We start from the raw sequence: 16,563 nt of genomic DNA, 5'->3' as shown, positions 1-16,563 counted from the left end.
GTAAATTTTTGAATTGAGCCTTTTATGGGTAAAGAACGTTAACAAAAAATGTGTAACATATGAAATTGGATACTTATACGTATAACAACAATTTAAGTTGTATCTTCAAACTCAAGAATAATTAGTTTTACAAATTTAGACAAGAGGCATTTTGCATTGTAATTATTTTATACACAATAAAAGTTTCAAAATAATTTTAAGGTAAGTATTATGCCACAAACAGTTATATTTACACAACCATATGATGGCTTGGTGCCTATGTCTATGTAGTATTGTCATTTAATTAAACAACAATAAATAGTAATGGATATTATTATTTCAGTTCAATAATAAACATCATTAACAGGCTAGTTATTTTAACACGTAAGATCTTACTTTTAATTAAATATGTAAGTACTGTCAATTCAACAATACAGAAACATTTAACTTTTTTTTTTCGTTTTCGTGGTACAATTTTTATAGCGAATAAAATAATTTATCTTTTTTGTTCGTTTTCGATGCTTAACTTCTGAGCCCAGCTTTTTAACTAAAATGCATACAGGCATACAGCCCGCGTGCATTATGAGCTGTAGGCACCAAATAATACCTTGCATAAGAACAAATATCATACCATATACTGATGTATTTTAACTGCAGTGCAAATGCAAATTAATACTTATGAGTGTTATTGCAGTAGGTACATTCGTGACAAATTAAAAGACAACACAAATATTATAGACTGTACAGCTAATAAATATATTTTTGAGAAAACTTAAACATTACAATAAATAAAAAAAAAATCAGTCTTAACTTAGATCTACTAATAGGTAGGGCATCTTACATAATAAGAAATAAAAATCTAGGATGCAGTTTATAACGGTATTTACAAATATTATGAAATGATATATTTTTTTAATAATTAATCGACTTCTTCGACGGTAGGTCCTCTAGAGCCAGGGTAACCTTGCGCACCGGGAGGCGCGCCACCGGGTTGTCCTGCACCGTGTATCTTCATCATGAGAGCGGAACAACTCTTTTGGATTTCCTTGAGTTTGTACTCGTACTCTTCCTTGTCTGCCAACTGATTGTTGTCCAACCACTGGACGACGGCGTCGCATTCCTGTTTCCCGGTGTTCTTCTCGGATTCGGTCAACTTGTCGCCGGCCTCGTCCAACGCTTGTTTAACACTGAACACGTAGCTCTCCAACTGGTTCTTGGCCGCGATCTTGGCCTTCTGTCGTTCGTCCTCTTCTTTGTACCGTTCGGCTTCGCTGAGCATACGATCGATTTCGGCTTGAGACAGGCGACCTTTGTCGTTCTTGATGACGATGTTCTTTGAGCGCCCAGAGCTGTTATCCTTAGCCGACACGTTCAAAATGCCGTTGGCGTCCATATCAAAAGTCACCTCGATCTTGGGTACACCCCTGGGAGCCGGAGGTATGCCGGTCAGGTCGAACGTTCCCAACAGATTGTTGTCCTTAGTCATGGCCCTTTCCCCTTCGAACACCTGGATGGTGACGGCCGGTTGGTTGTCCGCGTACGTCGTGAACGTTTGGGTTTGCTTGCAAGGAATAGTGGAATTGCGCTCGACGATTTTGGTCATCACTCCGCCCGCGGTCTCGATGCCCAGCGACAAGGGGGTGACGTCCACGAGCAACACGTCTTGAATCGCAGAACTCGTGTCGCCGCTCAGGATGGCCGCCTGTACTGCGGCGCCGTAGGCTACGGCTTCGTCGGGATTGATGGACAGGTTGAGCGGTTTGCCGCAGAAAAAGTTTTGCAGGAGACTCTGGATCTTCGGGATCCTCGTGGAACCGCCCACGAGCACCACGTCGTGTATGTCTCCCTTGTCCAACTTGGCGTCCGCCAACGCCTTTTCCACCGGTTGCAGAGTCGATCTGAACAGGTCTGCGCACAACTCCTCGAAACGGGCCCGGGAAACTCGCGTGTAGAAATCGATACCTTCCATCAGAGCGTCGATCTCTATGGTGGCCTCCGAGCTAGACGACAACGTTCTCTTGGCCCGTTCCGCGGCCGTCCTCAGCCGCCTCAACGCCCTCGGATTGGAATGTACGTCTTTTTTGCATTTCCTCTTGAACTCTTCCGCCAAATGACATACCAGCCGGTTGTCGAAGTCTTCGCCGCCCAAGTGCGTGTCGCCCGCCGTCGACTTCACTTCGAATATCGAACCCTCGTCGATCTGCAAAACGGACACGTCGAACGTCCCGCCGCCCAGATCGAATATCAACACGTTCCTCTCTCCTTTCAGGTTCTTGTCCAGACCGTACGCCAAAGCCGCAGCTGTCGGTTCGTTGATTATTCGCATCACGTTCAGGCCGGCTATCACGCCCGCGTCCTTTGTCGCCTGTCTCTGCGAATCGTTAAAGTACGCCGGCACCGTGATCACGGCGTCCGTCACTTCGCGGCCCAAGTACGCTTCCGCGGTCTCCTTCATTTTCGTCAGCACCATCGAACTGATCTCTTCCGGCGCGAACACTTTCGGCTCGCCTTTGAATTCCACTTGGATTTTAGGCTTACCGCAATCGTTTATCACTTTGAACGGCCAGTGTTTGATGTCCGCTTGCGTCTTTTCGTCGTCGAAACGACGGCCGATCAAACGTTTGGCGTCGAACACCGTGTTCACCGGATTCATGGCCACTTGGTTCTTGGCCCCGTCGCCGATCAACCGTTCGGTGTCCGTGAACGCCACATAACTCGGAGTGGTCCTGTTACCTTGATCGTTGGCGATCACCTCTACTTTTCCGTGTTGCCAGATACCCACACATGAATAGGTGGTACCCAGGTCGATACCGATCGCCGTCTTTCCGACCATTTCTTCGCCAAAAAGTTGTGGGTTTTGTTCACGTAAAATTAATACGAATAGAAATTATATAAATCTAAAACGTATACACAAATAACGCGCACAACTCGAAAACGATTTATGTCACTTTGTGTTTAATAATGCACTGGAAAAATCTGTGAATAGCGCAAGATAGTATGCGTCTCTCCGCTCGTTCAATCTCACTGGTATCGCTTCAAAATTCAAACTGATGCCCACTACCGCGCTGCTGACGTTTATATATATTCGACGGAACGTTCTAGAAGGTTCGATACGTTTCGCGAGCGCTGCTGTGACCGCCGCGCCGTCCCCCTACTTCGCCGCTACACATTTCACACGGTATTTTAATAATCACTATTCTGTTATAGAACGTTCTCGAATTTTCTCCGTCTTTCACGTTATTTTCACCTAGTATTTTACTGTTTTTTTTTTCATTTGTATTTGTATTTAAATTATGAGACGATATGTTGACTGATTTAGTAATTTACTTTTTAGTTTTTTATTATATCATTTAATCATTCGTATAATAACTATTTCTCCTCAAACTATGTTTTGTTTTTGATTGTAATTCAAAAATAAAAAACTGTAAATTATTACTGGAATGAATTCTCAACAGACGTTTATATCAGCATTTCCTACTCATAATAATTTTCTAATTATTTTGATATTTATTGATCTATTTATTGAAATTTTAAATCAACAACTTTTTTTCTCTAATAACAATAAACATTTTTTTCTTGTTTGATAATACTTAATACTTCATAAAAACAAAGTTCCCATATATATATTGTATTAAAAAAAACATATTGAAAGACCCAAATTACTAAAAAGTTCAACAAAAAAATATTTAGAAAACTATTATTCATATTTAGGAAATGCTAATATAAATATTTCGTTTTTGAGTTTAACTAAAAAAAAAAAATTTGGTTTTTCCAAAATTCCTGTTATTTCTGATTTTTTTTTAAATTGGCATCCACTATTCGGAGATTTTTAAATTGAAAAGTAATGAAAATGTCTGTTTTTCCAAGAATATTCCGCCATTGGGAGGTGTCCATCGATATAAGAATTTATTTGTTTTGATAATTCAAAAAAACAAAATTCCCACATAAGCTACTATTATATTTTTATTAAAGTACTAAAAATACATCGATACAATTTTTTTTATATGCATTCGAAGTTAAAATACTTAATTTTACTAACTTCGTCTAAACCATGAACTTTTTAAAGCTTCTAGTATTTTTATTAAAAAAACAATTATAATATTTTCAATTTTAATAGTTAAGGTTTGAAAATTACACTATTAAGTAGTTCATAGTGTTTATACTAATCATTATAGCTAGGTTTTCGATACAGTAAAAAATTGTAAAATAATAAAATATGCATTTTATTTACCAAAATATGCAATATTAGTTAATATTATTACATGCTAATATTATATATGTTTTTTAAATTTTCAAATGTGAACGACCTGCAATTAAATCGAAGATTTATATTGGCTGAAACTCCTTTCCACATAACACGATATTGTTGTAGCATAATTAAATGACATGATGTGTGATGTGTCCGAATTTAAAGTAATATTAACATCTTTTACTTCTGTTTTATAATCACCGTTTATAATGTTACACGTTTTTAAAAAAAAAGTTTAAATCCCTTATTATTATTCTTTTGTATTATGTCCATTTTAATTTAGATAGGTAGTATATTTACGATAATTCGACAAAATACATATAACTATTTTTTATAGATATTTTGAAGTTTAAATTTGGAAAAATTATACATATTTTAATGATAATTGATAAGTAACAATATTAAGTATTTTGTCATATTTTAAAACAGTTTACTAGACTTAAAACTCTTAAAGTCTTAAGTACAAAATTAATTTAAACACCTATTTTATGCAATGAGTACTTGGTAAAGATAGATTTGATACCTATACATTTAGTTAATTTTATGATGTCACTTCTTCATAATTATAAAATGTATTTAATATCTAAATTAGTTGGCACTTATCACATGTGCGAAATGTTATTAAATATCTAATCCATTTCAAAATGTACAATGTACATTATACGTTATATTAATTTATTATTGCATTTTTGAAAAAACTAGCTGACCCAGCTAAAATTGTATTCCCTAAAACAAATTTACCTAATCTAAATAATAACCAATTATAGCATCACCCAAACCAAATATGTGATACTTTAATTGTTTCCAAAGTTACAGAGTACTAACAAACGCACAATGTTTTTTATATTGTTTAACAATGTTAATGTTTTTGTTATATTTCTTGTTTATGGTAAAATTCTAAGGTAGTATTAATTCAATAGTTAATAACAATTATATAATTTGGACATATGGTATTTACATATATTTTATATTATCATAGTAATTAAATACCCACTAATTATATAATAAATTCCAAAATATCAAATAATTAGATATAGATAGACGTTTAATATAATATTATATTAAAGTTCATAATTAAATATACATTCATAATAAAAAAAAAATATTAAAAATTTGTTTTTTATGGCTTTAGTTCGATACAATATAGATAATACTGTTTGTGTTAATTACAATATTATAGATCCAAAAACATTTTCAGTATATTGCAAATCATACAATAACTAAATTCCATTTGTTGTATGAGTTTTCGTTATTGCAAATGTTCATTACAACGTCTGCATTTATCCTCTTCTCATTTACACTAAGACATGTTCCAGCAGCTAAATTATAAAATGCAGTTCCCTTCTATAAAAAAAATATATATTTTTATAAACATCAACTTACAAAATTTAAAAAAAAAAACAAATTACTATAGTTTTAAATATTAGGTAAAAGGAATATTTCAGAAATATATAATCTTACAATGTTGTTTTACTGTACATTGTCAGAAAATTAAAATATGAGAATATTTTAGATAAATGTATTGAACTTATTGTGTTTTGTGATATATAATATCCTTGATGTTAAGTTAAATACGTTAATTTAATAAGAAGCACATTTTAAGTGTGCATTATGTTTCCTATTAATTCTTTGTTCCTATGCAAAAGCAACATTGTGTTAAAGTCTGTTTAAATATTAATTGTTAATTATTAAATAAAGTTAAAAATGTATTATGATCAAAATGATTTGTTTTAATCATTGTAACACCTACATTACATTTACATGTTTTATAAAAATGCTTATTACATTTTCTTTTGATAGTTTTCATAAATATATCAATTATAGCATAACTACTAAATTATTATTAAATAATAGTAAAATTATTAGTAAATTGGTAAGAAAAATGTTGATGAAAATCAGTAGTTAGTTATAACAGAGTATGAAATATACTATTATTTTAGTTATACATAGAACATACATGTATTATAGTCCAGCAATAAACGTATTATAAATCTATAAAATTATTTTATCAATTTTTTTTATTGAAAATAATAATTTTAATATACTGGTTAAAAAAATTAAGAATTGTATGTATAGCAATCAATCATTTCTTTAGATGAAATGGATTCATTGTTTGATCGATAATTATTTTGTCAAATTTAGTATATACTAATTACTAACATTATAAATTGTTTGTATGCTTTGTTTTATGGAAGAACAATACCATTTTGCGCTTGCAGACTAAGTAATGAAAAAATACTACTGACAAACAGTAAAATGTTACTGTATGATTTGATCATACCAAACCTATCACATTAATTTCCATGTTATAGCTGCTGTACAAAGCACAAGCGGAGTTTTCTATCAAAATTTCTCTTGTAAGATAAAGTATATATTTAATAGATTTTGATTTTAAATGTTGGTAATTTATAAACATACATCATCTGTGTGTTTCCAACGCTGAGAACTTCCAGTTTCACTGCATTTTCCTATAATTGGATTTCCTGAAGCACTATCCAAACATAAAAGTTTTGATAAAACTAATTCTTCTTTATCGGTTTCATACCATATCTAAAATGATTTCTTGAATTTTAAAAATCAATAGTTTTATGCAATTATAAATAAATTACCAACCTGTTCTTTATTACGAATACATGATCTCAGAACAAGTTTACTATTTTTGGCTTGGTGTCCTTTTGCTGGATGAATACACAAATTTGTATTGCTCAAATTAATCTAAAATCAAAAAAACAATCGTTATACATTTATATCATATAAATAAAAATAAAAATATTTACTAAAAACTTTGCAGTGTAGTTACGAATTCGTTTATTCCAAGGTTGGAAAACTGGTTTTTCAACATTTTCTAACTTTTTATTAAGGCGATCGGCTTCATCAGTAGGTAATAACATTTCAGGATAAACATTTTCTAAGTACCATTCAAAATTGTTGCATCCTAGTTTGGTGCGTAAAGCTTTTCTTTCAGACACATCACCATAGTCTAACCGCAGCAGATCCATTCGTTTATTAATGAAAAATTTCTGTAAAACAGTATTTTATTATTTTATAAAATAATTTAGAGATAAGTATAATAAATTTGGTATGTGATCTACAAAAAAAAAATAATCTAATAAATTGTGATCACAGCCATATAATTTATTTATATGTTTATAATTGTGAAAGTGTCAACAATCAATGATTTTCAACAATTTTGGTTTAGTAACTGTAAACTGGTAATCTAATGTATTTACTGATACCAATTTTATTATTGAGTAGGTAATATTATTATCTTTGTCATAATTATTCTGCATTTACATGATCACTTACACATGTACTTTAATACACATTACACACATAGTACATACATAGTTAAACTTAGTGTAGCTGTCATATTAGAATATTTGTGTTGTCACCTAGGTATTATATTGTACAATAATTATAACCAAATAAAAATCAACAAGAATTTTTTTAAATTAAAAATGGAATCAAGTGTAACAGAACACTTAAGTTGTATTAAGAAAAAAGTTAAAAAAAAAAAAATTCCAATAGACCATATTTTGAAAATATAGTTACTTTAAGATGCAATAAATGAGGATGCCAACATTTGATTCAGTTAAAAAGAACTATAATTTTTTTCACTTTTACAGATCTAAATGATAGATGCAACTAATATGGTCTATAATTGAAATAGATAATTCCTTTTTCTAAAGAAAAAGAAAGCACATCGAGGTTAAATGTAACATAGTAAGATACTATCAATTGAAAAAATATATATAAAATGTGTACAAGAACTGTGGGTCTTTGTTTGTGTTACTTGAAAATTACTAGGACCACAGATTTTTTATCATAAATAAACAGGATAAAAAATATACTACTTTAAAGTATAAATTGAGACATGGTTCATAATTAATAGTAACAACAAGCATAAAACTGTGAAACAAAAATATTTCATTTTTCTAGTTTTGCAAAAAATACTCAGACTATTGAACAATTATGATAAATTACAAAAAAATAGCTGTGGCGTCTAAATAATTATCTTGACAGCTAATGGAGGAGTGAGAACTTCTATGAATCCTAATGAAAAAGTTAAACTAAAAGATTATCTTCATAACTAGAACAAAAAATATTGATGTATAAAACCCATACTATTTATTAGTTTATTACAACAAATTTTAAAATAGAATAAATATAGTTAGTAGATCATTATATATTTTTAAAATAACATATTATATTACTATACACTATTCAACTTAAGAAACATCCTCGGCTACAATCAGTTTTCATCGGACGAGGGTCAGACAACACTCATTTTTCAACCCTATCAAGTAAACCATCTATAAACCTACCATGTACAGTGAATCATACTTTTGTGTATAAGTCAGCTACCATTTATGTTATTTAAGTTGAAGAGTAAACTAAGCATTATTAACTCACTTTATAATTATCCATCCAGACATTTGCAAGACGCAAAGAATTTCTAGCCATTGTGTCTTCATGATTTGGAGCTGAGTATGGTCGATGTTGCCGGAATACATGTCCAACACGTGAACATGGTTCAATATAAAGAGAACCTCCACACATCCATACCTAAAAATAAAGATGAAAAAAAAACATTTATATATTTAATGATTTTAAATAATTAAAATAAGTTAACTTAAATGTCTAACATAAATAACTTACTCATGCATTATAAATCATTTAGAATAGACATGGTATCATTTATTTCTTACTCGAAATGATAACTCCAAGTTTTCTCCACCCCAAATATTCATTCCGGAATCATATTGACCAATTTCATTGAAGTACTCTCTATCCACAGCAAATAAACCTCCAGCAATTGTAGGTGTCCTAAAATTAAAATAAATATGAATTATAATAGAATATTAATTAAATATTATTCATTAAATAATATATTACTTGATTGGTTTTACAAAATCTTTATCTGTGATTAGAGTACCTTTTGGTAAACTATCCCATTTAAAATTTAATCCCCAATTAAAACCACCTCTCACCAATGGAGATGATTTATAATCAAATGTATCTGGTTGAATAATATCAATAATAGGAGCAATAATTTGTGTACGATTATCACGAACCCTTGTCAAAAGTGGTTGAATCCAATCAATATTTACTTCAACATGGCTGTCAAGAAATATTAAAACCTGTTTAAATAAAACAAATCAACCAAATTTTAAAAATTATTTAAGTAAAGAAAACACTTAAAATAACTTAGTTAGTTATTGATAATTTTGAAAAATTCACATAAAAGATCTTACGATCAAATGTACTTTATAATTATTTTACTAGACAACATTCTTTTATTTTTAAATCATTAATCAAATAAATAAATTGGCAAGTATGGATGGTCAGAGATATAAAACATTAGGTATCGAGATAATACCCATGATACTGACTGCTAATTGAAGATTATATTATATACCTATGTGTGACTATAATCTTATCGTATAATTGTTTAACATTTTTATTTTTGGAAATTTTCTCTTATTTGAATTATTTCATATGTCATTATATAACAAATATCTTAACCTAAGCTAATACATATTTAAGCTTTTTGATATTTGTATACATAAATTAATAGAATAACAATTATAAAAGTAATAATTAAATCCTTCAATTACTTGACCAGTTGCTAAATTAGCTCCAAACAATCTTGCACGAATAAGTCCTTCTCTTTTATCAGTTTTTTTAAGATAGACTATACCCTGTAATAATTCATCATGTATGTATTGGTCAACAATTTCGTGAAGATTTTCTAAAATAAAAATGGAAATAAATAATGATACAAAACAATGATATTAAAAATTACTTTTAGATTTTACTAACCTGAATCACTAAAATCATTAATTAATATCACTTCATGTAAAAATTTTCTCGGTGTTCGTCTAATTACTGATTGTATAGTTCTGAAAAGAGCTTGTGGATGTTCATTATAAAAACAAATTATAATACTAGCAACAGGCAAGTTTTGATCATACTTTATTGTTGAACATCTGTTACAAAATAATTAAATACTATATTCCTGTGTATAAATTGCTTTTTTAAAGTCAATCAAACTCAATTTTAACTTACAATTTATGTCTAGTGTCAGGCAATGTCTCACGATAATTACCCAATCTCAAACTAACCAAAGCATTGAAACCATGATCTTTGTATCCTTTATCCCTAATGGTCATATCGTCATCAGTTTTAATGATACCTAAATCATTAAAACCTACACAAAAATAATTAATAAAAAAATTAGATAAATAATTTTAAATAAGATAAGTATGTATTAAATAAGTATTATGTGTTATGCGCATGTACAAACCGTTTTTGTCTATATGATTCTTAAAGTATTTAGATTTCTGTTTTTTCACATATTCATAAGTATTTTCTTTTCGAAACAATTTTACATTTGAGTAATTTTCGGGCCTAGTGTTAAGTTTCCAATACATATACAAACTTAGAGACCAAGTAAGAGATGTAAATAAACAGCCAAATAAAAAAAATTTATACCCATTCATTTCTAATAAATTTTTGGGAAAATAATTCATTACTAACTACAAAAAAATTAAATACTTTTTGAACATATTTAAATAAGATGATTTTACTTTATAATTAGGTTACAGTCTAGTCTACCTAACACTATTCACAAATAAACACGAATAAGAACTTCAACTTGAATCAGTATGGGCAAAGAGACCACAGAACATATTATAATTATGATTAATGATTAAAAAAACTGATGAGTGCAAATATTGAAATATGCAAATATGCCACTAATTTTGTAGAGTAGTCAATTTATAATTTATTCAATAAACAATAAATTCCATTACACCAATATTACCGTTAGGCGTTAATCGTCATTAAATAGATAACAACGAATAATGATAACAAAAACATTACTTATCAAATACTTTAAAATATTATATTTTCATGTTTTATGACAAAAACTATACTGTCTACACTGATTTATTAAAGATTTTGAACTTTTGAAAAAGAAGATTCAATAAGTATCAATGCGATTAATGCGCACTACAGTAATAAGTAATTTTTCATATTATATAAATATAAAAATATAAAATTAAAATAAATAATAATAAATATTATTATTTATTTTAATTAATATAAAATATATTTTTTTTATATTATATTAGTGTTTATATTTATTTTATTAGTGTTAATTAATATTAAATATATATAATATTGTGTTATGTGTTCCCGGACCAACTATCCACTCCGCACTCGTATAGACCGTACAGTCGCATCAAAGTCCGAGTCCAATCTCCGATAATAATCCAATAAAGCTTAAGCACAAAGACAAAAAGTCTGAAAAAATATAATATGTAAAATATGTTTAAAAAAACTTAAAAAATTAATTAAGTATCAAAAAATAAAACGGTATTTCAATATTATTGGTAGCCTCTTCCGATTAATTACATTTTTTGTTGAGATTGACTAGATAAATATTATATTATTATCAGACTTTTATTTATTTATTGTTGTTTTTAATACTTAGGTATGTATATAATTTTGGATGGCATTAACAATTTATTCTTTTATTTTAATTTAAAAGGTTAAATTGAATTCATAATGTATTTGTACTTATGTATTTATTGTGTTCGAGTTTTGATACTATTGAGTATTAACTATTATTTGATATACAGGTAAGGTTTTGTTTATTTAATGCTGAATTGTTCCTTTTTAGGCTCACATATTTTATCTCCATGTTGTTTTAGATTATGATGAGTAGAGTGGAAAATTTTGTTAACGTCACCCAGTGCCCAACGATAATAATTCTTTAAAATATTCACTAGTAAACTTTAAACTGTAAACCAGTAAACCTATATAAAATTGCCTACACATATAGGACATATTAACATTTAACACGACAGAGACATTATAGATAGATAAAAACAAAAAAAGACGTTGGAATAAATAAACTTACTACACGGTATAAAAATAACGAGAAAATCAGAATTGAGAATATTCTATAAACCCATTGTCGAATATTCGTATTATAAATTGTATATAATAATAATATTGTTACAGTAATGAAAACTAAAATATTGTGTGTCACTAGACACTAGTAGCGGTAAATATAGGAGACTGCGAGGCTGCTAGAGCAGCATTCGGGAAATGTATCGAACCTTCTCGATGAACGTTCTTTCAGGTATAATAATATAACACAATGTAGTGTTCACTGTAACACATTACACATATATTAACACATTGTATTGTTTTGTTTAAAGATTTTTTTAATAAAATTATTTTTAAAAATGTTTTTATTAATAGTAATGTAATTTAAAAAAAATAAATACTTATTAGTTACTTAAAAATCTTAATACCTAATAAAATAAATTAATTAGTAAGAAAAAACGATATAAGGACAAAGGAATTTCGACGAAACTAGATGAACTATAGAATACTAATAACTGTATACTTATTACTTAGTGACACATATTAATGAACTTGAAATTTTACTTAAAAAAATTTGTACTTTTGAATTTTTTTTTTGGTTTCTGTGAGAACAAAAAACGAAGAACCTTGTATAAACTATTAAGTGGTAAAATTTTCTAAATGTCAACTACAAAATAATTTATAAATCATCAAATATTTATAAAAGATAAAAACATTAAGTGTACCTGTAAGAACTAAGAACCTCTATATTGCTAATATTTTAAAAGTATTTAAGTACATATCTACCTAATTGTAATTTGTAATAAAATCAATTTAAATGGAATTTTGTATTACAATTTCTAGTTATTTTACTCTAAAAAAAATATTTTATCAACGTTATCAAATTTTATCATAAGTACATAAATCTAAAATAATCCAAAAAAAGTAAAAATTTAAAATATCTATAAATAGCTAAAATTCTTTGAAAAATATAATGTCTAAAAAACATGTAAATTTACAATAATAAACGAATCAAAATCAAATCAATACAAAAAACAATTTTATCAACAAATTTTTTAACATAAAACTTCCTGGTTTTAATAATATTATTTTGTTTTCCTGATACAGTGATACCTACCTGATTATTTTGTAAAATCCAAATTTTTTTCTTTTGGCTATCTAAAGTACCAATTATATCTGTCTTTCTACGATGCAATAAACCATTCACAGAATTGAATCACTTTTTCAGAGTTTTTCTAATGTATAGTGGTTTTAGATAAAATACAAATTTTAATTTAGACAAATGGGTCAATCGTTTGGGTTCACAATCACATAGTCACATAGTAATATAATATACTAAACAATTCATTATTTCAATTATACTAATTTAAAACATAACATTCTAATGATAATATTGTGTATCGTATTAAATATATAATGGATAAAAAATATTTTTTTATTGGAAAAGGTGTCTGTAGAATTAAAGTTAAAGAAGTAAAACATAATATTTAAAAAAAGACCACATACAACTATAAAAGGTATTAGAAGAGTACAGAATAAAAATACAAATCGAAATACGAATCTTCGTTCAAATATTCCTATATACAGTCAAATTCTCTTAACTTATAACGATTTTTAAGGGACCTAGGGAATCTGATCGTTGTTACCGTAATTCGTTATATCCGAATTATAAAAAGTTGTTTAATGCCATTGATACTTCTGGCGTATTTATATTACTGTTTACCGAAACAAAAGTACGCATCTGATCAATATAATAATACATTTCCGAAATAGACGGACGGACGGTGCTTTAAACACAATTTCTTCGCTCTCTTCGTCAGCTTGTTCACTTTCATCATCATTTTGTTTTCAAAATATAGACTTGACAATATAATCTTCTTCGTTGGGTTATTCGTTTGGTCAAAAGAGCATCACGAAATCAAATTTATTACATTTATTATTAATTACTATGATATACTACTACTACGTTTATAAAAACCAATTTTCGTTTCAAAATAACATCGCTATATCCGGATTATTGTTATAAACGAATAAAAGTACTACACATAACATATAAAACCATAACCGAATACATTGCTTGGAATCGTTTTACCCGAAATATCGTTACATACGGCATCGTAAATTCGTAATAAGCGAATTTGACTGTTTATGGATATCGTTCAGTATACTGTCGTGCCAGTGTGCCACTGCAATTAGACGTCGTCATTGCATTCGAAGACACACGATTAACATTAACAATTGTCGTGTGTTCTAGTAATATCGTATGACACGATATTTGTTTTTTACTTTTATAAAATATCTCGTTGAGACGTTCCCGACACCGACATTACATTTTTGTACGATCGCAAAATACCATAATTTGCGATTTGGATCGGCAGCTGCTTCGTCGGTCGCCGTATTATTATTTTAAATGCGTCCCCGATTGCGTAAACGTCGTACACCAGTACGTTTTTATTTTGACATGCGTCTGAGTGTGCCGCCACTTTATGGCGACCTACTCGACGTTAAACGCTTTAGTACGTTTTTAATGTTTTTATTATAGTCGTCCGGATTCTTCGCCGGCTGTTCCATCGCCACCGTCCGCCAACTTTTCTACCATTTGTCGTATGCAGTAAGCGGTACAGTCTCGCTCCGACTATACCGTTATCTATGACGTTTCGTGTGCATCAAGCAGTCAACTGTTCTACCATTTGTCGTATGCAGTAAGCGGTACAGTCTCGCTCCGACTATATACCATTATTATCTATGACGTATCGACCGTATCGTGTCCATCAAGCAGTCGGTCACATTGTTACGTAACGATTAATTGTCGAGCTCTCGTAAATTTGTCACGGTTACCATAACTGCTATATTTTATTCCAAGCAACTCACCTCGGACTGTCTTCGCCATCAATACGTCTTCGTTGTCGCAGTCATCACTATATCGTGCCGTGGCTCGCGCGCGTACTAGTATAGGGCGCGTCGTAGCTAGGGCTATGGGTCCGTCACGCCGCGATAGCGATAGCCCCCGCGATAGGTATAATATTATATATTTGGATTCTCTATCGGCGGTTATACAGATCTGTTTCGTACGCTAATTATTATTGAAGTACGTAATGTGGTTCGCTCGCGCGCGCGCGCAGTCAACACGAACATTCCATGTTTGGTCCATCCCATCATCATATGTTTTGCGTGGAATATAAATAAACAGTGCGAGACATATGGTATATAAATATACTTATATACCTGTACAATCATAGGTATGCATACGATGGGGCTCGGTCGGACATTTCTTAGGGGCACATGCTGCACAGACGCACAGTACAATTTGCGTGTACGTCGTGTCGTATTATATATTATAATTTATAATGCATATTGTATAATATTATATTCGTAGAGATTGTGAACATTATATTTACCGGGAAAGTATCTATGATAAAAGTATATAGGTACGCCTACATCAAATCAATTAACAAAAATTACAACTAATCAATACTCACCATATACTTTAATATTTTCGATATAACCATACTATGTAATATGTATAGAGTATAGACTTAATAATCGTGGATTTTATATTTTTATACCGTACTAAAATTACTTGATGTAACGCCAGTTACAAAGTGTACCTACGAACTAGTCAGGTTAAATGTACACAATAAAAAAAAAGGTTCGTATGTAAGCTCTTACACAGTTACACCTAATAATACTATACATACATTATTAATTATTATATATAATTATTCAATGATCGTAAAAATATAATATTTTATAATATGATAGGTACTATAGTTTTTAAGTCTATCAATCTAATGAATTATCATGCATTTTATAATATAGTAAAAAATTATATTATTCATATTTTATGTAGTTTTTTCTAAAACCTATAAATGTTCAACATGATCATATTGTTTTTTGTTTGTCTCGCTCTAATTTTATTGCATAAAAATTATTTATGTTAATTCTATCGGAGCACAAAATTTGAAATATTTGCAATTAATTTATCATTATATATATATATATATATATATATATTTGTGTGTATATATAAATGGAATATCTGTATATTATACGTATAATTGATATATGCCAATACTTATATAATATTTTCGCAAAAATCTCAAATGGTTTTATTAACTAAATGCAAATATCTCATATGAGAAGGGTAGTGCGAAAATGCAATGATTCCACCAAATCTTAATACAGCCCTGTACAATATGTTATATTATGTAAATTGCTTTTTTTAAATTACGATAAGCAAAGGCGTAGATAATGAATCACGGGGTATATTACTATAAAAAAATTAATCGACCTACCGTGGTAATAATAATAATAAAATAAATTGCTTTAATAACAATATCAATAAACATATCGATATCATGAAATAAACTTAATAATATTATATAAACTGATGACAGGTCATCATCGCTTAGAATCATTTTTCGTATCTCTATAAT

General features: G+C 29.5%; 2 protein-coding genes across 3 annotated transcripts; both read right to left on the bottom strand.

Moving 5' to 3' along the window:
* Nucleotides 1–711: 711 nt before the first annotated feature.
* LOC132919821 (heat shock protein 70 A1-like) lies at nucleotides 712–3,038 on the bottom strand. The gene has a single exon (XM_060981697.1). It carries the CDS (start codon nucleotides 2,810–2,812, stop codon nucleotides 899–901), a length of 1,914 nt encoding a protein of 637 aa, XP_060837680.1. The 5' UTR covers nucleotides 2,813–3,038; the 3' UTR covers nucleotides 712–898.
* Nucleotides 3,039–5,252: 2,214 nt separating this feature from the next.
* Nucleotides 5,253–11,067, bottom strand: LOC132919823 (polypeptide N-acetylgalactosaminyltransferase 11-like). Of its 2 annotated transcripts, XM_060981698.1 has the most exons (11): nucleotides 10,536–11,067; nucleotides 10,298–10,439; nucleotides 10,052–10,218; nucleotides 9,847–9,980; nucleotides 9,125–9,369; nucleotides 8,938–9,055; nucleotides 8,642–8,794; nucleotides 7,006–7,248; nucleotides 6,842–6,943; nucleotides 6,647–6,778; nucleotides 5,253–5,572 (listed from the first exon to the last, which is right to left on the bottom strand). In XM_060981698.1, the coding sequence occupies exons 1-11, from the start codon at nucleotides 10,759–10,761 to the stop codon at nucleotides 5,438–5,440; spliced, it is 1,797 nt and encodes a 598-aa protein (XP_060837681.1). In that variant the 5' UTR covers nucleotides 10,762–11,067; the 3' UTR covers nucleotides 5,253–5,437. The 2 variants fall into 2 exon arrangements, with proteins under 2 accessions (XP_060837681.1, XP_060837682.1); XM_060981699.1 differs by lacking the exon at nucleotides 5,253–5,572 and having other exon boundaries at nucleotides 6,658–6,790.
* Nucleotides 11,068–16,563: the final 5,496 nt, after the last annotated feature.

Source organism: Rhopalosiphum padi, chromosome 2, assembly GCF_020882245.1.
Source record: "Rhopalosiphum padi isolate XX-2018 chromosome 2, ASM2088224v1, whole genome shotgun sequence".
In the NCBI taxonomy this organism is placed as follows: domain Eukaryota; kingdom Metazoa; phylum Arthropoda; class Insecta; order Hemiptera; family Aphididae; genus Rhopalosiphum; species Rhopalosiphum padi.
Note: the sequence above shows the minus strand (reverse complement) of the source record. Positions and strands in the feature narration are given on the sequence as shown.